The following is a 26,589-nucleotide window of genomic DNA, read 5'->3' as shown; positions in this document are numbered from 1 at the left end:
TATTTGATGAATGCACATTTTATCTCTCACTCTAGGCACTTGCATATAGGCCAAAATATGCCTACCTCTGGACTTGCATATGAGCCAAAATATGAACCATATTTGCATATGAACCAAAATATACCTACCTCTGGACCTTATAGGTTAATCATTGCTATAATAATGCAGTGTAGCAGTTATACAATTTCAGGAGCATACAATATTTAATTTATGTACCTTTGAGGTAGACTGGAGGGTGTTTGATCTAGACTGGGCTTGGCTTGGGTGGTTCTGCTCTGCTGTATGGGTCTCTCTTCTGCTTGGAGCTAGCAGGCTAGACTGAAAATGTTCTTCTCATGGTAATGGCTGAGAACAAGAGAGTGAGTCCAATCATACAAGCACCTTTCAAGTCTTGGGTTAGTTACACTCATGATATTCCACTGTCACAAACAAATCACATGGTCAAGCCCAAAGTCAAGGGCTGTTTATGGGTAAGGAAGCAGATATTTCTGAACAAGTGCGTCTAACACACTGTGCTTTAGAAATAGGTGTGAAAATGCTTATGCATGGCTTCGTCTCAGTGAAAATGAAGGCAGTGATGAAGACACGTAGAAACCTTGGAGATTCGACTCTAGTGTTGCTGTTTCTTTTTTGTTTTTTTTTTTTAAACATTTATTTATTTTTGAGACAGAGAGAGACAGAGCATGAACGGGGGAGGGTCAGAGAGAGAGGGAGACACAGAATCAGAAACAGGCTCCAGGCTCTGAGCTGTCAGCACAGAGCCCAACGCAGGGCTCGAACCCACAGACCGAGAGATCATGACCTGAGCCGAAGTCGGCCGCTTAACCGACTGAGCCACCCAGGTGCCCCTAGTGTTGCTGTTTCTTATGTGGGAAAGAAGTAATTCCACCTCTGGAGGGAGGGGTTGCTGGCTGAAGACAGGTTCTATGAACTTACACACAATTTTAAGGTGCAGGTGAGATGGCCATGTCATTTTAGTCAAATGAGGGAGATCAAGATCCCAGCCCTGCCTGGAAAGCATCTCGAGTGTCTTTATTTTGCAGATTTGTCAAGAATTCCTCTGACCCACTGAATGCATGTCCCTCTCGGGGGTAAGCAGATACTCACTGTATTCACACTGGAGACGAATTTGCAAATGCCGACCAGAACTTATTTCTAAGACAAAAGAGGGGCACTTCCAAGAGGAGCTGATCTAAAAACACTGTGAGACATCTGTCATAGGGCAGACTGAAGAATGACATGGATTTGTGTTGTACTGTAAAAGTGTCCATCCCTTTACTGAAACAATCTAAACATCCTCCAACTCTGCCCCTTCCACCCTAACCCCTCTGCTTGTTTTCATGCCTTCTAATGAGACAGTAAAACAAAGCCACAACTACCTGAACATAAATTACCGATGACTAGGTTGTATTAAATAAAAATGACTACATATGGAGCAACAGTCATACATATATGAAGTTAGTCTTATTTATTTCTTGAGAATTAATGAGGAATTGAGGGCAATTTAGGCAGGCAAAGATTAGTTTATTTTCCCATTCATTGGGCTGTATTCGTCATCTATTACTGCCTAACATATCACACCCAAAGTCAGTGGTGTTAAAGAACCAGCATTTATTATCTCACACCGTGTCTGCGTGTCAGGAATTCAGAAGAGGTTAGCCGGGCGGTTCTGGCTCTCACGAGGTCCCAAAGGATCAGCTGAGGTTGCAGTTAACTGAAGACTTATGTGGGGGCTGGAGGAGGTGCTTCCAGGATGGCTCACTAGTTGATACTTTCTGTTAGCAGGAGGCCTCAGTTCCTTGACGGGTGGCTCTCTCAACAGGGCTGCCTGAGTGTCCTCACATCACGACAACTGGCTTCTTCCAGACACAGTGGGCAAAGAGAGATCAAGGTAGAAACCGCAACGTATATTATGACCTAGCCCTGGAAATCGCACTCTGGTGACTTATTGGTTATACTAGGCCTGGGACTGGTACTCATTTACAAGCCCGTGGAAGAGTGTGGCCCCGGATTTGAACACCTCTTTACCATTTACACCCTAGGTGTCTTGCTTGCCTTACCCTAGCCCTGGTCAGCTACAGAAGTCAGTTGCCGTCACTATCACAGGGGACTATATAAGAGGCAAGGATCACACAGGACACACTGGAGGCTGGTCACCACAAGAAATAAGCACTTAACCAAGGTTCTGATTTTGTTTTTAAATTTTTAATGTTTATTTATCTTTGAGAGAGACAGAGCGCGAGTGGGGAAGGGGCAGAGAGAGAGGGAGACACAGAATCTGAAGCAGGCTCCAGGCTCTGAGCTGTTATCACAGAGCCTCACGCAGGGCTCGAACTCACAAACTGCGAGATCATGACCTGAGCCGAAGTCAGACGCCCAACCGACTGAGCCACCCAGGCACCCCACCAAGATTCTGATTAATGAGAAAGGACTTCCGCTGGTTCAGTAGTTCTCAACTCCGGCTGAACACTTGAATCACCCAGAAATCCTGATGCCAGGACTTCATTCCACAGGGATTCTGACTGAATTGTTCCGGAGTAGGACAGCCATGATGTTCAAAAAGCATCAACACACTCTCCGAGTTATTCTCACACGTAGTCAGGGAAAAGCACAAAGGAACTAAATGTTCCTTTCGAGATTAAAATCCATGCAGCATTTCCCTATCATATCTGACAGCAACATCTGTTCTTGCTTCCTAGGGCAGAGGTTCGGGGGTGGCTGAGAGGGACAAAGGGCATCAGCAGTTTATTCACTCAGGAACTATTGCTGACTACAGAACAAGTTTGGCTAACTAGGCTTCTTTTCCAGCACCTCTGCATTCTGTTTGAACTATTTTGTAAAACACGGGAGAAGCAGGATTAATTCATCAATGCTAGTCTGATTTGAACCTGTATTTATTTCAAGACAGATCAAAACGTATAGATTGGATGAACGGGAGAGTCCCCAGATGAAAAAGAGAACAGGAATTACAGGATTTGATTTGGGGTTAGGCTACCTATTTACTCACACAACAGTTTGTAATAGTCTGATAGATGCACACACACACACACATACGTACAGATAAAGCTAAGGATGAGACCATTCTTAGTGCAGATCATTTTAGAGGCAAGTGAAGTGCTACCTGTGTCTACTAGGCTACTTGGTCATTAGCTAATTCCCTTGGATCCTTCCTCATCCCATGGGGCAGAAGGCTGGGTGGAACATGGTGGGAGGAAGTGGGGTTGGGACTGGTGTTCTTGTGCAAGGTGTTCTGTTTTCCTCCACAAGCAAAATATTTTCAGTACAAAGACAACTTGCAATTATTTGGAACTCTTGCTAGAACTTGCACATTTTCTTCTTTTTGCAATTTTCTTAGGAAATGCAACAAACCTCAGAGATTATCACACTTTTGGTAAATAGCTCAGCATGGTGGCAGATATCCAAAAAGAAGAGGGTCTGGCATGGACATATGCTTGAAACCACTGTCGTCACCTCAGTCAGAGAACGAAAATGAAAAATAAAAACACTGCAAATACTTTTTAACAACAGCAGTCTGATTTGCACTTCTAACATAAACAAGAAAATCTCTGCAGATTGCATTGGGTATGGGTGTGACATAACCTCTCACTCTAGCTCAATTTCAGGCATGTGCAGATGAAAGAGGGTGGGTTGCTGGGAAAACAGGTCATTCACTTCTGACATCCACTTCAGCTGCAGTACAGGCTTGGCTCGAGGGCAATTATATTAATAAAGCACAATGTCCACCTTCTTGCAGGATTCTAGCCGAGTTCTCTATGGCAAAATCTCAAGGGACTAGAGTGTCTCCATCTCATGACAAGGCAGATCACTTCCAATGGACTCTTGAATGCAAGTGTACTTGATGGGGGGTGGAGGTGGCTTGAAAGGCGGGGGTCTTTCCATGCTAGGAACAAAACATTGCTCTTTCATTGCTGAGAATGTGAGGCAGTGATTCAAGGAAGTAGGGAAGTAGGAAACAGAGCAAGAGACATGCCCACCGGTCCTCTCAGAATTTTTCCTTGCATAACCTTCTGCTTGTTATCTGCATTATTTTAGTATCACTAATTAATATCTATATGGTATTTTATAGTTGGCAAAGCATTTTTATCATGACATTATTTAATTCATATCTAGGGATTGGATATTGTTCTCACCATTCTACAGATAATACTGAGGCTCAGAGGTCTTCAGCAACTTGCTAAAGAGAACCAGACCAGCAATTTAAGGCTTTGAACCAGAACCTACACTCTCCATGGCAACTGCCTCTTAATAGAAGAGGTGTTTCTCTTATGTGGGTTAAAACACTCCTCCGGAGACACAATTTTTAACTTCTGGGACCAAAGACTGAAGCTGTTCAAATAATCCCTTTGCCAACCTTACCCCCAGCCCTCACCCACACATTCGCTGTATACTGTGGGGATAGGTTTGAGGTGGGAAGAAAAGCTCTTCTGAGTCCTTGAGTTGGTTGGTACTGGATGGTTAATGCCAGAATCCCTTACATCTGAATCTGTGAACATTCTTAAAGGCATCTTTATATAATGTTTCATGTTAGCACAACTCATCTCTTTGAAGTGTATCAGGCCTCCATGTGAGCAGCACAAATGCTCCAGCTCTCTTGACATCAGGACACAGAAATACAACTGTGAGAACATTTATGTCTCTGACTCAAACACCTCCAACTCTTCTCAGTAAATCCACAGCACCTTAATCTCTCCAAAAATTTAGAGGGAGAGGGGGAGGGAGAAAGAGAGACTCTCATCTCGATATAACACAAACATCTGAATACAGAATAATCAAAAAAATCAATTCAAAATCTCAGATTCCCATTTTCTCACTTTAATAAAAATATCTGATGCCTATTACCTGGTTTTCTGATGCTTTCGCATAGACAATATATATCAAAAGGTGGAAAAAATTCTAAGAAATCTGCATCTGTGTTTTTTCAGGGAAATTAAGAACTCCTCAAGGTATATGGTAGCCAAAGTGTAGTCCTTGGATAAAAGTCCAGAATTTCTTACTGGTTTAGTGTTTTTTGTTTTTTTTTTTAATTTTGTTTTATTTTTCTCACCACGAAACACTCCCTGCACATGATTATAGAGTGCTCAAGGATACTTTAAGTAGAAGGTCCTGCACAGTGGGCACTGGCATCTTAGATAGTAGCTGTAAGAGATGTGGAAGAGACGCTCTCTATGTTGGAGGGTCTCCTCCAATCATAGTCTAATCTGGATCCCAAATAGCCAAGTCAGAAAAGTGAGGCTTAATCTTACATGTCATTGCAGATTGCTGAGTGAAGGGAAAAGAATTTTGGAACATATTTCCATAAGACAAAAGGGGGGCAACCCACCATTTACTTTCTTTTCTCCTTGGGGAAAAGGGAAAAGGGCGGTAAAACCCCATTCTGCTGAAAAGCAGATGGAGTTTCTTAAAATTACCTTTCTCACTCAATTTCACACTTGAGCATCTAGGCCCAGCTGGGCCCAGGCAGTTCAGAGATGCATGAAAATGAAAAAAATAATGAAGATTAAAAGAAAAATCAGTTTTAGTTTTTGAGGTGAGGCAAGGCTCAGTTCTCATTTCATGCCCACTGACTTGTCCCATCTGACGAGTGTCACCGACTGAACAGAGGGGGACCCCAAGTCACAAGTTCTGTAACTAGTCCCAGCTGTGTGTGGTGCTCAGCAAACTGGGAAGCTTCTCTGAGCTTCCCCAAGCCTCATTTCCTCAGTTACATAGGAGGGGAACTCTGGACAGGAGTGATACTTCAAGTGCTGCGTGAATGTTTTGTACTGAGAAACCATCTCTGTTCCTGCAGATTCAGGATGATACTCACATTTCTTTCTGGTACTGACACCATTTTCTCACTCCAAGACCGAACAATGCCATGCAGAAAGAGAGCAAGGCTGCTACGATCACTGGCCAGGACATTCCGTCTTTAGGTTTATTAACCACGATACCTGCAAAGGGCATAGAGAGACAAACTTTCATGTCAAACTTTGGCAACTAGAAAGCATGACTAATTGAACTCTCTCTCCTACCTGAAACATGTTTTCTGCAAGGTCCACCACTGACTACAGTCATGCTCTGGGATCATATCTATGCCTTGTTCTCACTTCTGTTTTTGAGTTTCTGAAGTTACTGTTTATGTGAATGTTTCTCTTAGAATGTTAGAATGTTCCAGAATCCATCTTTTTTTTTTTTTCCCCTTTCATTTTCCTGAGGCCCTGAACAATTCCTGGCACATGATGGCAATGAAATGTTATTTGAAAGAAGGAAGAAGTAAAAGTGATAAGCTGTAGATTTGTATCCCAAATTTACTCCGGTAGAGGAAATTTTATATGTGAAATAATGCCCTACCTTTGGCTTCTCCTATTCTTTAAGGAGTCATTAAATGCTTTATGGAATTTATTGAGTGTATTAGGAGGAGGAAGAAAGAGTAAAAGGCATTATAACTGTAATATTCCAATGCCTTGAAAGTCCCAAATCGAGAAGGCCTGGATAATACCTATAGAATTGTATGCTCATCGGGGCGCCTGGGTGGCTCAGTCGGTTGAGTGTCCGACTTTGGCTCAGGTCATGATCTCACGGTCCGTGAGTTCAAGCCCCGCGTCGGGCTCTGTGCTGACCGCTCAGAGCCTGGAGCCTGTTTCAGATTCTGTGTCTCCCTCTCTCTCTGATCCTCCCCTGTTCATGCTCTGTCTCTCTCTGTCTCAAAAATAAATAAACGTTAAAAAAAAAATTTAAAAAAAAAAGAATTATATGCTCAAGAGACCATCATCTAAGACTTTTCGTTTGGATGTCACTTGAGGCATGATATCCAGAATAGAGAGTTTTTAATCCTTTCTACCACTGTCCCTCTTTTTCCTTCTTCCTCCTTCTCTACGTTTAGGCAATAGGAAGGGGAGAAGTGACCAAAGGAGTAAAGCAAAAGCCAGATAGTTTTGCTCTTTCTGTGGTCTGCAAAGGGCGGAAGTCAAAAGTAAAGGGTTTGAGGGGCTGCTGGGTGGCTCAGCTGTTAAGCCAACTCAGGTCATGATCTCGCAGTCTCTGAGTTCGAGCCCCGCGTTGGGCTCTGTGTTGACAGCACAGAGCCTGGAGCCTGATTCTGTGTCTCCCTCTCTCTCTGCCCTATCCCTGCTCTCTCTCTCTCTCTGTCTCTCTCTCTCTCTCTCTCTCTCTCAAAAATAAACATTAAAAAAAAAGTAAAGGACTGGTAGAAATTATACTGGTGTGTAATGTAGACTGATTTTTCTTACCCCTCTGATTATAGCCACACTCAATTTATTCATTACATTTCTAGCATTTGAACACTAAGTCAAGCTGTGTGAATCAAAGACTTTCAAATATTGTTGATTTTAGACCAGAGGCAATGTAAATATCATATTCCAGACTGTTTTACTTTTTTTCTAACATGAAGGAAGAATTAAGAAAATTAACTCTCTTAGGAAATAAGACTGTCTGATTTTACTGCAGACAATAAAAGGGGATGTCTATAATTACATAGTTACTTAATATTTTCCTTTTTGAAAAGCATTTTAAAATCATGTTAAAAATTCAAACAGTATAGAAATATAAAACTATAATGAAAAAGGAAGTGTCCTTATGGCTTTAGATGCTGGTAACCCACATTAGAGGCAAAACATTTTAATAGCTAATTATGTATCCTACTGGAAATATTCTATGCATATCTAAGCATATATATATATATAATATACATATATATTTATATATAATTATATACATTTACATATATATTATATATTATATATTATATATTATATATATTTATATTTATTATATATATATATATATATATATATAATGAATATGTATTTCTTTTCTTACAAATGAGGGCATGCTATACAAGTTGTTCTGTCACTGGCTTCTTTCTCTTAAAAAAATGCTCTTGGAATGTTTTCCATGGAGGTATATAGAGCTTTACCTTATTTGATTAAATGAGTGGATAGTGTATAGACATATCATGGTTTATTTAATTAGTTTCTTAACATTCAAGGGTTAAATTTTTCCCAGGCTTTTGTTATTTCTAGTAACACTCCAGTGAAATTCCTTATACATTATTGATAACTCTTCAGATTATGTAGATCATTTGGGCAAAATGTCCAGTTTATGTCAAAATTATCTGGATTAATTTTTTTATTGCTTCACCTAGATTGTCAACTGTTTGTAGGTGGAGACCAGGTTTTTAATTTCTTTTATTGTCTCAGATTTATTCTACTGCTTTTTATAAAGCAAAGTCTCAAAATATATAGGCAAAACTGGGTTCAAAATATTAGTTACCAAGTCTTTTCTATGTATTACATAGCTTAGACTGCAGCCATATGACATTGTCATGTTTATGACACACACCTAGAGACTTAGGATGTTCCTGAGGCTCACCCTACCTCAGCCTTGTCCAAGCACATGCTGAGGGCACTCTGGAAGCCCATGTAATCCTATAATGCACACCCATTTGCTATGTTGTATGTGCAGGTGACTAGTTCACAACAGTTCATGGAAGTAGTGGAACTGGTAAAGACTAGACTATCACAATCATAAGGGAAACAATCATACAGATGGCTAACCCAAGACTACACAAAGTTCTACTTTAGTCAAGTCAAAATTTACTAGGCTCTACACTGGTAACATGGTGGGACACAACATTTTACTCCCAAAGTTACAGATACATAAAAAAAACAAAAGGTTTTATTTATTTTTTTACTTTTTAAATGTTTGTTTATTTATTTTTAAGAGCTACAGAGAAGGAGAGAGAGAGAGAGAGAGAGCAGAGGAGGGGCAGAGAGAGGAGAGAATCCCAAGCAGGCTCCATGCTGTCAGTGCAGAGTCCGACATGGGGCTCAATCCTATGAACTGTGAGATCATGACCTGAGCCCAAATCAAGAGTTGGACACTTAACCAGCTGAGCCACCCAGGCACCCCAAGAACAAAAGTTTTTAAAGGGGTCTTACATCAATGCTTAAAATGTTTCTCCCTACCAAATACAGAAAATGAGACCGCTGACTTCAGGAATGTCTCAATGGAGAAGCAGGGCTCCAATCTTGCCCATCACTGAACCAGGCAGTTTTAAGCCACCAATATCTGAAAGACACTGTTGGGCCTTCAGTTTGCAGTCCTAGTGCCGTGTGGTGTGCAGGATGGTACTCCAATGATCTGAGGACTGCATGACCTTCGATGAAAAATAAGCTGAGCACCCAACTGGAACATTCACCAGTCAAGTGACCACCTCCTGAAGTGAAAGACTTGATAATGCCCCTGGGTTAGGAGGGCCTTGATCTCTTATGAGATAAAACAAGAAATCATATTTAGTATTGACAAAATGTTATTAGTTTAATTATATAAATACTCTTTGTTCCAACAATCTTTCTGGTCTCAGATATATTTTTGCAGGATAAAATGCTCTCACTACTTTTCACCTGGCTAGGTTTCCTCATTTTTCAGATTTTAATTTCAATATATCCTCAGAGGCTCCTTTCTTGTTCCCAGTAAGAATCAGATCTTTCTGTTATATTCTGACAATGCCTTGTACTATTTCATAGCATTTGTCACAAATTAATTATATGATTACTTGCTGTATATCATCCATAATAGATTATAATCTTCAGAAGGCCAATGTTTACGCAGGTCTCTTCTACATACAAAACGAGAAAGATCTACTTCTTTCACAGTGTATATCCAACAACCGACACCAGGTCTGGCAAATGGTAGGTACTCGACAAATTATTTGTTGAGTGAGTAAGACACACAATTTTTTAAACAGGTAAATGACTCACCAGTGATATGGATGTGACTGTTGTTAGTAGATTTGGCAGTTGTGGGAACTTCTGAAGATGTTCTGGTTGTGCTGGTGAAGACATCACCTAGAGATATATAGGACACACCCGAACTGATCCTAATAGTCACCTCAACCCCATCAAGCGGTGTAGAATCATGATTGGATTTCACTTGCTACTTGGAAGGGCTCAATTTTAATGGCCTAAATGCTCCTATGGTACTATGTATAAAGTTTTCTTAGGACCAATTTATAGCAAGGCTAGGATCTTAGGATCTAACGGCTACCAAAGGAGTGAAACTTTCTATTGGTTTAGAGGAAAAAAAGAGAGAGAGAGAGAGAGAGAGAGAGAGAGAGAGAGAGAGAGAAGCTGTATAGCACATATAACAAAACAATATCTGCTAAAGAATCTCCATGAGAAATTTAAGTGGTTATGGGAAAATGTCTTATGTTGGAGCCATAGAAAAATTTGACTTAGCTCTATTCTCCCAGGGTATCAGGGGTCCAGCCACTCAAAATACCAATTCTCCCACTCGAATGTGTTTGAAAAAGTCAATAAAACTTCTTTTGCGACATTTTAGTAGAAAAATCTCTGTTGACAAATCATCTCATTTTCTAATGGAAAATTAACACTTAAAATAAAATTTTAATGAATTTGCTTAGCCGAGTAATGCTATTTTGTAGATTTCATTGTGAAATAAAATAGAGGAAAAAAAATCTAAGACTTGGTCTCTATCTTCTTTGAATGATCGTGACTGGGAAAAATTTTGGTTCTATTTATTGCTGTTTTCATCATCAAGGTACACTTTTAAATACCTGAGATTGGTTTCTTACCTGTCCTTGCTTTTCCTCCTCTGCCCAAATAAAGCAGGTCATTATACTCCTTGACCCTAAATCTCCCCCAAGTACTCACCTTGAATTGTTGAGCCTACACCTGAGGGGGATGAACTGTCTGTTTCACTGGGCATCCATGGAGCTGCTAGGGGAAGAATATATTGGAAGAGTCAAGCTGCATAAGAGTTGTTATTTTATTGTCCTTTCTTGACCTTTACTTGAATTTAGTAATTTATATAAATAATAAAACAAAAAATATTATTAATGCATATAATTTATATAAGTAATATATATAATATATATATTATACTTATATACTATATACTTATATAATATATACTATATATATATTATATATATAGTATATACTATATACATATATATAATATATATATTATACTTATATATAATATATAAGTAATTTATATAAATAATAAAACAAAAAATATTATTAATGCATATGTAAAGTAAAATCATTGAACTACGCTGCAGCATACATAAGAATGTCCCAAAATAAAGCGGGAGTTGAGGGAAAACTTGTGATCTAGATGTCTCCAATAGGGAAGGTTTTGATTATTGCCACTTAGAAGCAGGAAGAAGGAATGGAAGGAAAACACTAGGAGAGGTTCCTTTAGCCACAGAGAGTGTGTTGTAACTGTTCTCTTGTCCATCCAATGGGTGGGAGAGAATGAAAGCCCAGCTGAGTTATGGTGGCCCTTTGTTGAGAAAAGGTGCCAACAGGACTTTGAAGACCTTGGTAGAACACGCATGAGGGAACAAAATAATTTGTATTTGTGCACAAGTTGACATTCTTGTTTGGCTATGAAAACTGAACTGTGTCAATATGAATTATCAGCCCCCTATGGTCATAGGCCACGCTAGCTGCTGTGTGAGTCGTCTTGATGGATTCAGAAGCAAACCTTCCCCTTGAGTCGATGGCAGCAAACTCAGGAAGTACCTATGGCTTTTGAAGTAGATCTATCGACTCATTTTGCTTAGTTCCCCATCTCTGGCAGCAAAGTTCCACTTGTTGGCAGGCTGTGCATTTCAGGCCTATAGTGTAGTGTAAAGTAAAATAGCTATAGTTGCACATAGTTGCAATTGGTAGAAAAACACTATGCTCATTTATTTAAAACATTAGCATCTACGATTTTCCAAGTTAAGTGTCTTCTTGTGTGTCAAGACCAAAGCAAATAAGCAAAACCAAAGCAAACATTAAAAAAAAAGTCCTTAGTCCTCCTCTTTCCTGGTTCCTCCCTGGGTGCCAATGGCAGTTGAAGGTATATTATCAGGCCCTTCAAAGAGGTGTGGCCACATGCTCTCCGGGGATGGCTCACAGTGCAGTCTGCCATAGCTAATTCCACTGGGGGGTCACCCCAGAAATAAGGGGGTTTTGCACGCAGCTATTTTGAGTGTGACTAGATCAAGGAGACATTCTCATCTTCAGTACAATTATCTGACCCTGCACAAGTGATCTTGATTAATTTTTATTATTGCTGTTCTAGAAAGAATACCAAGGTCAATAGGTGATGATGGACTGAGCCCTTTGTTAAAATCCCATTTTAAAAGGCTAAGCCATTAAGTTAGGGATTTGAGTAACAAATAACAACAACTAATTAAAAAGAAATTGGGACCAGGACTGGATTTAGGTAAAATTTGGAAGAAGGCAAATTGTTCCAGATAAGCTTACAAGATTTTTTTTGCCCAATTTGGTGCCTGCTTTACTTATTTTTAGAGCTTGATACTTTATTTTTTATCTTTCAAAGTCTGTTTGTAAGAAAGGATGTGATAAATTAATTTATGCTGAGATATAAATAGTTGAACAAGTAGTAACCCTTTCAGGGAAGTGGGTATTAAGATTCTTTTTTCCATTTCATGTTTATCATCAGCAAGTACATACAGACCATTTGTAAAAAACAACAGTTTTTTCACCAAATCTAGAATGCCAATCTTTTCTGGTCAATATTGATTTTCTTCAGGCAAAATAACCAAGCATAGCACAATTTCAGGAGATGGTGATACCATCAGCATGATCCACGCAAATTACAAAAATGGTAGGACTTAAAATTATGCAAATTATTTGCCATTTCATAAATCTTCCTTTTTAGACTTCTAGGAATTTTCCAAGTGTAAAAAGACTCCTCAGAAAATGTGTGATAAAATTAAACATAAGAATCCACTTGGAAAAGCAAAAGTTATTTTTCTAATTTTGGCTTTAAGATTTGTTTTTAATCTGTTAAAAAAATATAGTGGGGAGTGTGTTGAGAGAGATGAAGAAAAAGGAGCTTCCAGTTGATGGATTCAGCATGTCTGAAAACACTTAGGTAATGTAAAGAAAAAACTTTAAGAGCGAGAATGTATTATACATAAGAGTCTTTCAGCGAGACAAAGAGATGAGCAATTGTTGTATCAATTGCTCCCACAGGAAAGAGGTCTTCCTGAAGAATACTTACTTATAGAATCCTCAGTAAGATAGAGTTGGCTACCTCTAATGATTCATCTCTCACTAACATAATACTTTTCTAAAAGCTCATCCACTTTATCAGTTAGATATCCAATCTTCAGAATGTGTTCCACATTGGCTACTCCATCTGCCATCCTTAAGTTTCTTTGAGAGTCTCTCGGCAGAATTATGTTTCTACTCTCTTTTAATTGATTGAAATATTCTGTGTTCTTCAAGCCACCATTATGTGTGTTAAATACATGAGTTAATTCTCTTTTAAATCTTTTGAGACTCCATTTTAATCAAAATCCATGAATAAACACTACTTTGACATTTGGATGATAAATCCCAGCTTGATGGATAACCTTCTCAAGTACATCACCATTATCAGCCAAAAATATGAACACAGGGATGCTGTGTTTTTGGAGTTTTTCAAATAAATTTTTATATTCTTCCTTGAACATAACATCGGATTCTTCCATAATTTATTTAAATTTAGCACTGGGAAAAGCTTGTTCAACAAGGAACCTATGTGCCTTGGCATGTCTTTCTACCATAAAGGGATATTTTTCTTCTACGGTAAAAGCAGAATCAATTTTGACAACATGGTATTTTTCCTTAGTTGCAAAAACTTTCTTGACATTCATTTTTGCAGCCGGTTTGTGGTTGTCAATAATATTATGACATGTCGGGCACCTTTTCCCTTTGCAGGAAAACCTACTTAGTGCCATATCAAAGTCCATAGGTACCTGAAGATAAACTGCTACTTTTTTGATAAAGCTACAGATAATTTCTATTATTTTTGTACGGTTTTTGATGTAAGTTGAACTTCTCTGAAATTTGGGCATCATTTTTGCATGTACATTTTTACATTTACATTTACCAAGACTTGTCTCAGTTATCCAATCATCCTTAAGCCATTCTGAATTCTTCTGTCCCTGATTTTGTCCTGAAACAATGGCATGGGTGGCAAGAAATACTCAGAGATGCAGGGCTTGGATACAGGGATCTCAGTGATCTTGGTTGTCTACCCCATCTTCCTCTTCAGGGTAAATATGCACTGGGACAGCACCACTCCTTATACCAGGATGCAAATGTTGGCACTAATTACCATGTTTGTTCTTGTCACGACCACTTCGTCTATAGATGAGACCCTCATGCTCTTCCTGACCATGAAAAAAGATGACACTCATGATCTCTGGAAAGGCAGACTTGTGTGCTATCTGTGGAGAGACCCATGATGCCCTCAGAAATTGGCATTTTAACAGAAGATAGAACTGAAAATCAGAGAAACAAATCTTTAATTTGTAGCTGACCTAATCAGGACCTAGGTAACAGAATGGGAAGAGGACAGTGTTTTACAGAAGAGGAAAATTGAATGAGAAGTGATCCGAGACATATAAGGTTTTCGAATTTGAGGACAAGAGTGGCGAATTTAGAGAATCAGCATCATAGCCAACAGGGAACATCAAGACTGCAGGGAATATTGTGCAGCCTGAAATAGGAGCAGGGCCCAACACTGTTGTAGATTCTGGCATTGCTATGTGCTTGCCATGGACCCTCAACCCCTCAACTCCAGCTTCTCCATCCCCTCTGCCTATGGAAAGTAGAAGGGGTTGCTATGAAATTATTCGGCACAGTTACCAAAAGCCTGAAAAGAACCAACCAGGATCAAGGACAGAGAAAACAATGCACTTGCAAGATTTGCGAAGAAAAGTACATAAATTTTGAAGAAACAGGAATGTTTGGTCAAAGAACAAAATAAAGACCCTATGTGAAGTCATTAACAAGTACTCTGAGGCCCAGGTGTGGGTGTGTGTGGGTGTGTGTGTGGCCATGCACGTGTGTGAGGTAATGGTGAGCTTGTTGATTTTGGTAATGAGGCAAATTGGAGGCATAGGGGCCCGTGGAGACGCATATCATTTTTCTGCTTGTCTAACTTAGACAGACTGACTGAGTTTCATGTGGCTTTAGGCTCCACTGGACCCGATGGATGGCAGGGAAAACAGAAATAAAAAAAGTAATCAAGCTTCACTTTTCTGCTCCATGGCCTGATCACTTGAATGTCAAAATGCAAATGTCTCAGGATGTTATTAACCTTATATATTTTGGGCATTTAGATAGTCAGATTTGGTACCCCCATTTCATAAGTGGTTCAAGTAAAATACACATTTCTGTTCCAGACTGTTGGAAACTTGGAAGCTGGACTAGGATTAGATTCTAATATTCTCAAGTGGATAAAATGACAACAAAAGAATATATGAAAACATATACTTATAAATTAGTGAAAATGCAATGCACTCACAATCTTCTAGTGACATCCAAATATATATAAGCTACACAAAATGCATGTATAAGCAAATATCCCATTAGAATGTGTTCGGAAATAGCAAGAGCCTTAGAAACAGTGTTGGTGGGTTTATTTCACCAGAAATCCATCCATTACCATTCTTTATCTGCCTGTGAACATTTCATAAATCTACTGAAATAAACATACTAGAAGGAAAAAAAATCCTATTACCAATGCCTGTCATGAATCTTGGCAAATGCATCATCTAATATTGGATGTCACATTACGGTCCAATCCAACGAGTAGAAACATGTTTCAAAAATAGTTTGGGAGTGAGCAATCAATGTTAACTTGTCGGATCCTAATGTGTTTTTGTGAATGATTATAAATAGAGCAACTCACTGTAGGGAATTTCTTTCTCTAAGCTTATGGATTAAAAATGGCAACTAGTAAACAAGATATTCTTATTTGCATAAGTAGGAATGTGGGTTTTCACTGCTGAGAAAATTTTGTTTGTTGGGTTTCAGAGTCCTTTCTTAGATTTCACATTTTCTAAGGCTCTATTATGGTAAGAATGATAAAGAGATGTTTGAGGATAAATGAAGTTTTCAGGTGGGAAAGGACAGATGATATGGAGAATTGCAATAGTTCATTTCATTATGAAATCTATTAAAAAGACCAAGAATATATTTGTGTAAATTATAAAGCACTTTCCTGCACTCCTGGAAACTTTTAGTTTTCCAGTTTCTGGGGCAGAAAATACTTTGGGTAGCCTCTATGTTTCATAACGATATGATGCATGGGATGAACAGGAATTATTTTTTACTCTGGGCACACATAATATTGTAATAACAATTTAATTAAAGCAAACAAAAAGTTCGAAAATTCCAATTAAGTGGATCTTTTCTTTTCTTTTCTCTTTTTTGGAGAGAAAGAGAGAGAGAGAGCATGAGTGGTGGAGGAGGCAGAGGGAGACAGACAGAGAGAGAGAGAGAGAGAGAGAGAGAGAGAGAGAGAGAGAAAATATTAAGCAGGCTCCATGTTCAGCACAGAGCCCAATGCAGGGCTCCATCCCACAACCCTGGGATCATGACCTGAGCTGAAATCAAGAGTCGGACGTTCAACCAATTGAGCCACCCTAGATCATTTCTTTTCACCGTGTATGTATGTATTTTCTTCCCTGTCTTTACCCACATGTACACAGATTCTTTCAATTGTTCAAGAAATATTTGCTGAGCACCTATTGTATGCCTGCCATGGCTACAGTCATTATGATACTACAGTGAACAAGGCAGGAAAAGGTTTAGGTCCCTATTCTTGTGTATCTTACATTTCAGTATAATTTCAATAAAAAATCAAATAAATAAAATAAAGGAAATCATTAGACACCAAGGATTATTCTGAGAATGAAAGTATGGGACAATTTATATGTAATTATAGCATAAATTTAAGTTGGAGTTCAGCTTTTTCCTATAATATTGTCCAATAATCTTTTATCAGCATTGCTACATAATTTCCCCCATAACCAACAAGTATTAATTCATTTATCTATTCAACAATATTTGTTGAGCACCAACTATATACCTTAGGCACTGAGGATACAAGTAAGCAACAACAACAAAAAAGATCTCATGGACTTAACTTGTATTATACTATCAAGAATCAAGGATGACAAACTAGTGTAGGTAAAGGAGAGTTTCGTCAAGTCCATTAGAAACTCAATTTTATGTTAACACCATAGAAGATAAATGTTAGTCTATTAAGTATGGACTTTCATCCCCGATCTAAGATTCTTAATTTCAATTTATATCTGATGGGTAAAAATTTTCCAGCAAGTACCCTTGTCTATACAATAAGATGTACTGGCTAGCTTAGCACAGTATGGCTATTGTTTGGATTGGCTTCATAATATTGCATTGAATTATGATCTCATCTTATTCCATATTCTCTTATTATTGGACATATTTTTCCTTGACACCCTCAGACCCCTACTCACACACACAGATTTTTGGACTATTATAATAAATTATAAACATTATGCCTTCTTCTTGTCTCATTCCTTGTATGCCCTTTGCAAAGCAAATGCTATTCTGAATGCTATGTCCATTATTCACTTGCTTTTACAGTTTTTAAGTATTTATCATATATTATGCTTAAGCCACATGGTGTCTGGCTGTACTTGCTTTAAAATTTTATTTAAAAATATCATTCCATATATTGTCACCTGGCATTTACTTTTTTGACTCATTACAATGTTACTAAGATTCATTCATGCTGTTGTATGTGGCTGTCATCTACTCATTTTTCATTGCTCTCCAGTATTTTATTCTAGGACTATGCAACAACTTATCTATTCTCTTGGATATGGCCATTTAGGTTATGTATAGTTTTTGCTATCAGTGTTTTCCCTGACATTTGTGTACACATCTCCAGGATACGTATACTAACGTGTGTGTTGGGGGGTGGAGTATACATTCAGGAGTGGAATTGTTGGCTGGTAGGGTATGAAAATGTTTGGCTTTAAAATATCATGTCAAAATGATGGGAAATGATGGTACCAATTTATACTTTCACTAGCAATATATAAGAAATTGGCAATTTCAGACTTCTTAATTTTTGTTGATTGATTATATGTGAAATGGCTATCTGATTCTAGTCTTCATTTGCATTTCCTGATTGTTAGGTTATGCACCTCTTTGGATGTTTTCTAGCCACCGTGGTATATCTTTGGTGATGTGCCTTTCTGCTCATCTTCTAATGTTTTTGCATTTTTCAAAATTGATCTGTAGCCATTCTTTATATACTCTTGGTATAAAGTCCTGCTCCTTTGTCAATTATGTATTCTTGATCAGTTTTCAGTGATCAGTTATATAATGTGGCAAATATCTGCTCCCACACGATAGCTTGCCTTTTTTTTTTTTACTTTTGCTAAGGTGTCTTTTGATGAAAATAATTTTCTTAATTTTATTATATTCTAGCTTTTCTATCATTTTTATGGTTCGTGCTTTATGTCTCTTTTTTAAGCCCTTCCTTACCCCAAAGCCAAAAGGAAGTTCACTTTTATTTTACTACATGCTTTAATGTTTTGCTTTTGACATAAAGATCATATACGCCGCGGAGCTTATTTTTCTGTCATGTGCATGGCAGACATATATTTTAATACTTTTTTTCCTTATAAATAATCAATGTTTCCGGATCCATTTGCTAATTGCCTCTTCTTTTCACAGGAATGTGCCACGCCACCTCTGGTTACACTTATTTGTGGATCTCCGGGGGTGCTCTGTCTTCTGAGCACCTTTCACTTCTTGCACTTGGGCACTGAATTCACAAGTGTCTATTATATTAACATATATGCTAAAAGAAATACATTACACTAAATTAAATCATGCACGGACTAATGGTGAAAGTGTGTCCTGAATTAAGAATTATGCTTAATCCAAATGTGTGCACCTGAAGTCCACAAAAGAGATAAAATCAATAACTAATGCGACAAAGAGCAATATCACACATGTTCCTTTTTGCTCTTCGATTAATTTCCTAAGGACAAGTTCCCAGCTTTTTGCTCTTCGATTAATCTCCTAAGGACAAGTTCCCAGCAGTGAGATGACTGAGCCAGTGGGTATCAAAGACTTTTAGAGGCTTTAAATGTACAACTTAAATGCTTCCCTAAAAGAGACACACACCTTCACTCTTTGTGCAAAAGGGCCTAGTAGCGAAATGCAGAGTTCTGCACCAGCGGCCCCTGGGGGCTTTGCTGCAGCCACAGCCCTTGCCACTCGCCTACCACACAGACAGATCCTCGTCTTCTACCACTAAGAGGCAGTGCACTTCCTCTTTAGATCCTGTTGCTACCTGCCAAAGCAGCATCAGCACAGGCTGCTGAGAGGCAGCCAGATTAAATGGACAGACCCTTTCTGTGCCTCACACTGGGCCCCCTCTTCTCATTGTCGTTAGTGATATGTGTACTCTGGATATGTCACTCTTTCCTCAGATACACTCATAGTCTGCTCTTTCGTCTCCATTAGGTATGTTTTTACTCAGATGTCACCTTCCTCAGTAAAGCCTTGCAAAACCACCCTATTTAGAACAGCAACCCACCCTCACACCTGATTCTCATGGTCTCCCTCCGCTGCTTTATTTATTCCCGATCACTCATCACCGTGTGCCCGTCTCTCTTCCGCTAGAATTTGGAACTTAGCTCTGTTTTGTTCACAGATGTATCCCTGGCAACTAACTGCAGCAGTGCTTTAAACACAGTAGATGCTTTGTTTAGTGTTTGTTAATATGATTATGAACAGAGCACGTAGTGGTTGTCCATTATAGGTGTCGGATGAATTAATGAGGTCCAGAAGACCCCAAGGGACTCACAGTCACGTGTGCAGTTTTTGGTATCTTTCCCGCTCGAGGTCCAGGAGTAGTTGAAGCCTTGGGTAGTCGCATTGGAATTGCTGGCTGAAAGACAAAATTCTCAGAATCCAACCTTTTTTGTACAGCTGTAATTTGACTTTACTTTGATGTGCTGAATTTTTAATCTATGTGACTTTGGGGAAATCTGAAATTGAAAATATGCTTTCCTACACGGGAACACAGCTGGCATATTAAGCAAAAGCTCTGTAGTTTATGTTTAATGCCGACTTGTCACTGATTTTCTTTCTTTTTCTGTTCCTGTCACCAACTCAGATCACTGGGAGTACTGTCAAGATTACTTTAATGTTATCTTAAAATTCCATGAGAAATGAGAAGTGCAGTATAATAATTCACCAACCCATATTTTTAAGATTACAGTGATTGTCATATCAATATATAGCCACAATTTAGATTACAATTTGCCACTGAGCAACTCAAAACCAAAATATCAAACATTAAATGAAAATTGTAGCCTTTTGCCCAAACCTCAACATTGTCATAGCTATACTAAAACTTGTGTTTTGTCTCTTTTCAGTCACATAAGGAAAGCCTTGCTGTACTCACTTTGAGGGATGGTATTTGGAGTCGATGTACCCACGTCTCCAAGGGTTGTTGATGATGTAGCTGGATATCCTATTTTGAAAACAAATTTCCCAAAGTGTTAAGGTATATACATTCCCATGTTTGATATGCCACTGTAATTAACAAGGGTGGCATGCAGAGCATGGAATATCAGAATCAGAAAGAACCTTGGTGAATACAGGGCCTACTGCCTTCATTTTATAAACGATGCAACTGAGTCCAAAAGGCATATGCTCGTGGCTACATACCCAATATTCAATATCATTTCTGTGATATTAACTCAGTTCTCCAAGTGTATCACATTCACACTTTCAAAATATGATGTTTTGGTGTCTTTTGTGTGCCAGGCTCCAGTCTACATTCAACAATGAACATGAGGTGCTTGTCCTCACGGAAATTACCTTGTACTGAGTTTTCACGATTGTACATATTTTAATATGCTCAATATGGTTACATATCTACGTTAGTTCTTAGCTTTCAAAATCATCCCCATGTTCACAGTCTATCATTTCCCATTCTTCTCCTCTCTCTTTTCCTCCCAAAGTGAAAGACGAATTCATATTCATTTGAAAATACCTCAGGGGATGAAGCAAGATAGATTGAAAATGAAAAGTACCCAATCACACTCCATTTGAAAACATGGTTTATCTCTTGGGAAAACAAATGTTTAATGCATTTATTTTTGTGTATTTCTGCTTTGTTTCAAAAATATATTTAAGGTCGCATACATAAATACTCAATTCAAGAAGACAAAAGAAGTAGATAGAAAGGGAAACTAAAGCCAAGGAAAATATGGTTAGAAAAAGTATGTTAACCTCTGTCTAAACCTGAGTGCAGATGGTACACAAAATGCATTTCTTGATGTCATGTACTCTTAACAGATGTGGATCCCACATTTCATCAGAACTTTCTAGTAACAATGCCAAGAAATAAAGAGTATATGTTCTGCCGTTTGTGGCCATCATAACAACAGTCAATTTTCAAAAGAAACACAGCAATTCTTTTTATTATGATTAAAAAATAAATTTCTCACCTGTCTTTTAAAAAAGAATACTGTATACTGTGTATAATATTCTGAAAAATATCCTCATAGTATGGTGGTCAGTATGCTCATTCACCTGTAAGCTTTAGATAGTAGTGAATGGTATCCCAGCCTCCCAGGTACCTCAGCTCTGGCAAATCACATGCTTAAATAAAAAACATGGGTGGGGTGCCTGGGTGGCTCAGTCGGTTAAGCGTCCAACTTCGGCTAAGGTCACAGTCTTGCAATCTGTGAGTTCGAGCCCCGTGTCAGGCTCTGTGCTGACAGCTCAGAGCCTGGAGCCTGTTTCAGATTCTGTGTCTCCCTCTCTCTCTGACCCTCTCCGTTCATGTTCTGTCTCTCTCTGTCTCAAAAATAAATAAACATTAAAAATTAAAAACAAAAACATGGGTAATCAAATCCCTAAAAAAAAATACATGTAGGACACATTGATAAATTGGCCTCATGGTTTATGCATCTATAACTAATTTAGAGAAATGATCAACAACAATTGTTTTGCAATCCTGCTAATGAACACCAAAGACACGCTCTGCCCAAACTCCGTGAATAGTCAGATATGGGGAGATGCGTTAGAGGCTGCTTCAGATGGTGCCATATAAGGAACTAAAATGGGCAACAAGCATCAGGGTGGCAGAAAAAATGTTTTGAATACTGAATATGCACAGCTTCATTTACCCAGCAAATACTTATTGAGTGCTCAGTGTGTACGAGAATTGGGGATGACATGGAGAGAGAAACACTGCCCTTGTTCCCAGAGTTTAGTGAGAATAAAGGTCAGCGTGGCAGACTATCAGCTGACCACCAAGCCCATTCTTCTCTCTGGTGTGCATGAACTGCATCTCCTAGCTTCCTGTGCGGTCGGTTAGCTATGGCCGTGTACTATGTCTTAGCCAATGGGACGTGAATAGGAGTGATGGTTGTCATTTCAAGGCCTGATGTATAAAACCTTCCATGTAAGATCCTCCATGATCTTCCCTCATGTACTATCAGATATGATGATGCAGGGAGGCATAGAAGCCCACGAATGAAAGGTGATAGAACTGCCAGAAACCTGGGTTCTTGAATGACTGTGTCATTCCAGCTACTGGATCACAGAATGAATTTGAATTTTGTTTCTCTCACTGAGATGGCTCTACCTTTGTCCCTGTCTGCAGCAATTCCTTCGGTAACCTATTTTAAAATTTTTGTATTGTGATGTACTTTTAAAGTAACCTCATCTCCTTTTTAAAACAAGGCAAGGAAAAATTGCATAGAAGGATAGAAATGACTAGTCATAAGTAATCTTTGGATACTGTGAAATACTGAGAGATAGGTGTTTCTCCTAATTAATAGAGGAAGAAGAGGTGAAAGCAAAAGGGAGAAAGAAGGAGAAAGAGAAGAAAGACTCTATCCAGTTTTTGAGAAATTCTCAGAAGGACGAAAAGAAGGATCTCTTTACTCTGGGACTCAATTCCTCATGTAGGAGAGAGTGAAACTTTTATTGTTGGTGGCAGTCTATTATCTCACCTCCCACAGACCAGTATCATTCATTCTTCTTCCTTCCTTCCTTCCTTCCTTCCTTCCTTCCTTCCTCCCTTCCTCCCTCCTTCCCTTCCTCCCTCCCTTCCTCCCTCCCTTCCTTCCTTCCTTCCTCCCTCCCTTCCTTCCTCCCTCCCTCCCTCCCTCCATTCCTCCTTCCTTCCTTCCTTCCTTCCTTCCTTCCTTCCTTCCTCCTTTACTTCTCCCTCCCCTCTCATTCTGAGACCTAACCTCCACAGAATTCACTGAGTGATTACATAAGTGAAAGCAGAAAGGAATGGTTTTAAAGTGGTGATATGATAACAATGGTGATAATAATGATGAAGAAAAAGAACTAAGAGGTAATCATCAGAGACCTTTGTATTATTTGTAGGCAATATTGCTGTTACCTAGAAATCTCAGTCTAATAAGCAACTGCCAATCACATTTTAAAATACCTCTTACTTACAAGCAATGGACACTTTCCCCAGCCAGTGATTGCCCACACTGACCATTAGCTCCACGTGATTTAATTCTGTCAGGAATCAGTGGAATCCTGATGACATGGGATAACGTGACTGAGAATTTCATGTGTATTAAAATGACTGGTTAAATTTCTTTCCTGGAGAATCAGAAAATAATGTGACATAAATCCTAGCTTACTGCAAGTTTACTGCAGGGAAAGGAGAATTCATTCATTCCACTGCATCTACATGTTGTTCTTGGACCACGTGAGAGGAGGAACACTGACTGCCCCAGGCTCACATGCCACCTTGATCTTTGTGTCACTGTGTCTCTTGCCTGGCATACATATCAGTGCAGCTTTATGCTTCCTCTCACAGGCCTGCAGAGTTTGTTGAGGGCTGAATGTGTGCCAATAAGCTTCTGGGAACAAAAGGATCAATGACACCCCGTCATATCGCTAAGAAGTCCAAGCTCATTTCAGTTTTATTGGTCTCCAGCTGAATTTGGTTTGGGTCTTGGCCTGAGGGTCTGTACCTGGTTGCACAGGTTATTGAAAGCATGATCCCTTTACCATGAGACCCTGATCCTCATGTGCAAGTCAGAGCTGAAGCCATTTAGAAAACTATCTAGTACTTTAGGTAAATTAAATCCCACTCACTCCCCTTGGCTTTACACTATGCTTCAAGGCCCTTTGGCATTACATGACCTGACCTCCAACATTCTCCATGTTGTTATCTCCTGCTACCCCCTTCCTCTGTTCTGTCACTTATTGACCCAGCATTTGGGAGCCTCTATCTTCCAGGCATTGTGCTTGGGACTGGCAGCACTCCTCTGGAGTTGAAGTTCAGAGGATATGGACATCAACCAAAGAATCACAGAAACCAGTCCAAATATGAGGACACATGAAAGAGGAAACGGCTTATGCAGAGTCTCAGGAAGGCTTCCCTGGGGAATGTAGCAGACTCGAGTGGGAGCAGGGGAGGGGTGGTGGGAGCCTCTAGGCAGAGGACACAGACAGTGCAAAGACCCCGTAGGCGGTCTCACGCACTGTTAGCAATAGCAACGTGTGGGACGTGTCTATCAGGGCTGGGCCTTTGTAAGCCCTCAAGGAGGGTTTGTTCTGTGTGATGAACTGAACTGAGTATGAGATTGTGAGCCACTGCTTGTCACAGTGCACACCCATGGCCTCAGCCGCAGAGGACAGTGATCAAACTGTGGCCCACTAGTGGCAGAAACACTGCTTGTTTCTCAGCGTTGTTTTGTTTGGCTGTTTTTGCTTTTAGAAGAAATCTCTTCCTAGGGCCTGGCCTGGAGATCCATAACTGTAAGAGGACATAATTGGCGGTCTTTTGACATCAAATAGAGCATTTTAAAAGAATTCTATTTCTATTCCTCTTAGCCAAGTCTTTAAGATTCATGTTGATCATGTATTTCAGCATGTGAATAAAGCAGCTTGTTTTTTTTTTTGTCTTTCTGTTTCAAGGTTATATTTATACTCATAATAGAGCAAAGCCTCTTCAGCACTCAATACTTGGTTCTATATTATGACATACTGTGTAGGCGAGTAATATGCCAAACCCAGTGACAGAGTTGTTTGCTTTGTTTGCTGGTTGCTTATATGTTCTTCAGTTTGAATGCTTATTGTTATTAAACCTTGCAAGTATCCAGAGATACATAATAATAACCCATGTTTCAGAAAAGAAGAAGGGGTTTAGGAGAAAAACACTACTTTGTGCAAAATGTCTTGCTTATATTAATTTGAAAACTGCCATGAGGTTAGATGAGAAGTTTCAAAACTTTCCTAGCCCATTCCTATTTCAACTTAAAAATGTTTTTCCATGGAAATTAAAAACTACCCCTTTATGTTATCACTAGAAATTCAATTAGGTTAGAAGACAGCTCTAGTCAGTTCTGAGTTAAATGGAGGAGACAGAATCATGTTCTTTAAGAGCTAATTCTGGTTGGCTCCTTGTGACATTATGAAACAGAATGGAATCTCTTCATCTGGACTCCTACCATCTTCCTGGTGACTGTCCCTCTCACTGCCAGAGAAGGGAAACAAAGGGAAATGCTGGAGGTCTCATGGAGGGTTAATTTGGGGGAAATGCTGAAATATTTTCCAAACAACTTAAAATTTTAAAGATCATTTAATATGAACTTACTCTGTATCAAATGAGAGAGACAGGTGAGCAGTCATTGATGCAAGGTAAGTGGAGGATAAAAGTTAAAATGGTAATTAAAAAAAAAGAAATTGTGATTTGGTCATTGTTTCCTCCTTCAAGGAAATAAAAAATACAAGTAGAGGTCTTGATTTATTTTAAGATGAATTTTCTTTGCTGGACTCTTGTTTTGATCATGGCATGCCTTTCCAGACTGGCTTGTGTGGGTCTAGCTTTACAGTTGTTCTTTATGCATTTATATATTTGATACTCAGAATAACCATATGAACTAGATAATACTAACTTCTGGTTTTTAAGGTGAGGAAACAGTATTTGAGAGGTAAAATGACTTGTCCAGATTACACAGCTAGTAGTCAGCAGAGATAGGAATTGAACTCAAGCCTGTCTGACACCAGAGACTATACTCATTCCACTCTGGTAGACTTATAAAGTATAGTTGGCCTTGCTGCAGAACCAGGGGGTAGCTCTGGAATTCAATCATTGTCCCCAGCACACTACCTCCCAGGATAATTGATAGTCTGTGTGTCTCTGCCATCATCCTCTCTCAGCCTCCCATTGTAAGACTGCCCTGTCTTCAAGCCCTGACCAGGTGCCATTTTCTTTATAGAGCCTTCTTCCGCTCTCCCTGAAGCCTTTCCTTTGTTAATCTCTTCCTCCTCTGTGCTTGAAAAAAATATCCTTAAGCTCCAGGATATTTACTGAGTTATCAATACTTACTTACAGCCAGGTGTTATCACTGTTCTAGGTGACAGAGATACCTCAGCAGACAAATCAGACTGAAAAAAAAAAAAAAGGCCCTTATGGGATTCACTTTCTTGTGGGGACAAGCTAGTGAATTCTACAGGATGCTAAAAAAATTCTGTGGAGAAAAATAAAGCAGGGAAAGGGGACTGGAAGGGAGATAGAGGAGGCTACAGTTTCGAATTAGGTGGTCACGGAAAGCCTCATTGAGAAGATGACATTTGAACAAAGATTGGGAGAAGATGAGAGTGGGAGCCATGTAGATTTTGGGGGAAAGAATTTTCTTCTTTTTTTTTTTTTTTTTTAAGATTCCAGATGATTTTTTTT

At 39.1% G+C, this 26,589-nt stretch overlaps 1 protein-coding gene and 1 pseudogene across 8 annotated transcripts in view; both read right to left on the bottom strand.

The window, feature by feature from the left end:
* Positions 1-2,178: 2,178 nt before the first annotated feature.
* Positions 2,179-26,589, bottom strand: part of CD96 (CD96 molecule) — a 96,226-nt gene continuing 71,815 nt past the window's right edge. For 3 of the 8 annotated variants that reach the window (XM_060640071.3, XM_078452984.2, XM_060640070.3), the window contains 6 exons: positions 20,320-20,388; positions 19,717-19,800; positions 10,695-10,760; positions 9,783-9,869; positions 5,828-5,951; positions 2,179-3,901 (listed from right to left, as the gene is read on the bottom strand). In XM_060640071.3, the coding sequence (XP_060496054.2) occupies positions 3,793-3,901; positions 5,828-5,951; positions 9,783-9,869; positions 10,695-10,760; positions 19,717-19,800; positions 20,320-20,388 (539 nt within the window). In that variant the 3' untranslated portion in view covers positions 2,179-3,792. The remainder of the gene's footprint in view (positions 3,902-5,827; positions 5,952-9,782; positions 9,870-10,694; positions 10,761-19,716; positions 19,801-20,319; positions 20,389-26,589) is intronic. The other 5 variants (XM_060640073.3, XM_060640072.3, XM_060640075.3 and 2 more) reach the window with 4 other exon arrangements.
* Positions 11,050-14,163, bottom strand: LOC132683739 (cytosolic 5'-nucleotidase 3A pseudogene; annotated as a pseudogene).

The sequence above is a fragment of the Panthera onca genome, chromosome C2 (assembly GCF_046562875.1).
Source record: "Panthera onca isolate mPanOnc1 chromosome C2, mPanOnc1 haplotype 2, whole genome shotgun sequence".
NCBI classification, from domain to species: Eukaryota; Metazoa; Chordata; class Mammalia; order Carnivora; family Felidae; genus Panthera; species Panthera onca.
The sequence above is the reverse complement of the archived record's forward strand: the minus strand, read 5'-3'. Positions and strand labels throughout refer to the sequence as shown.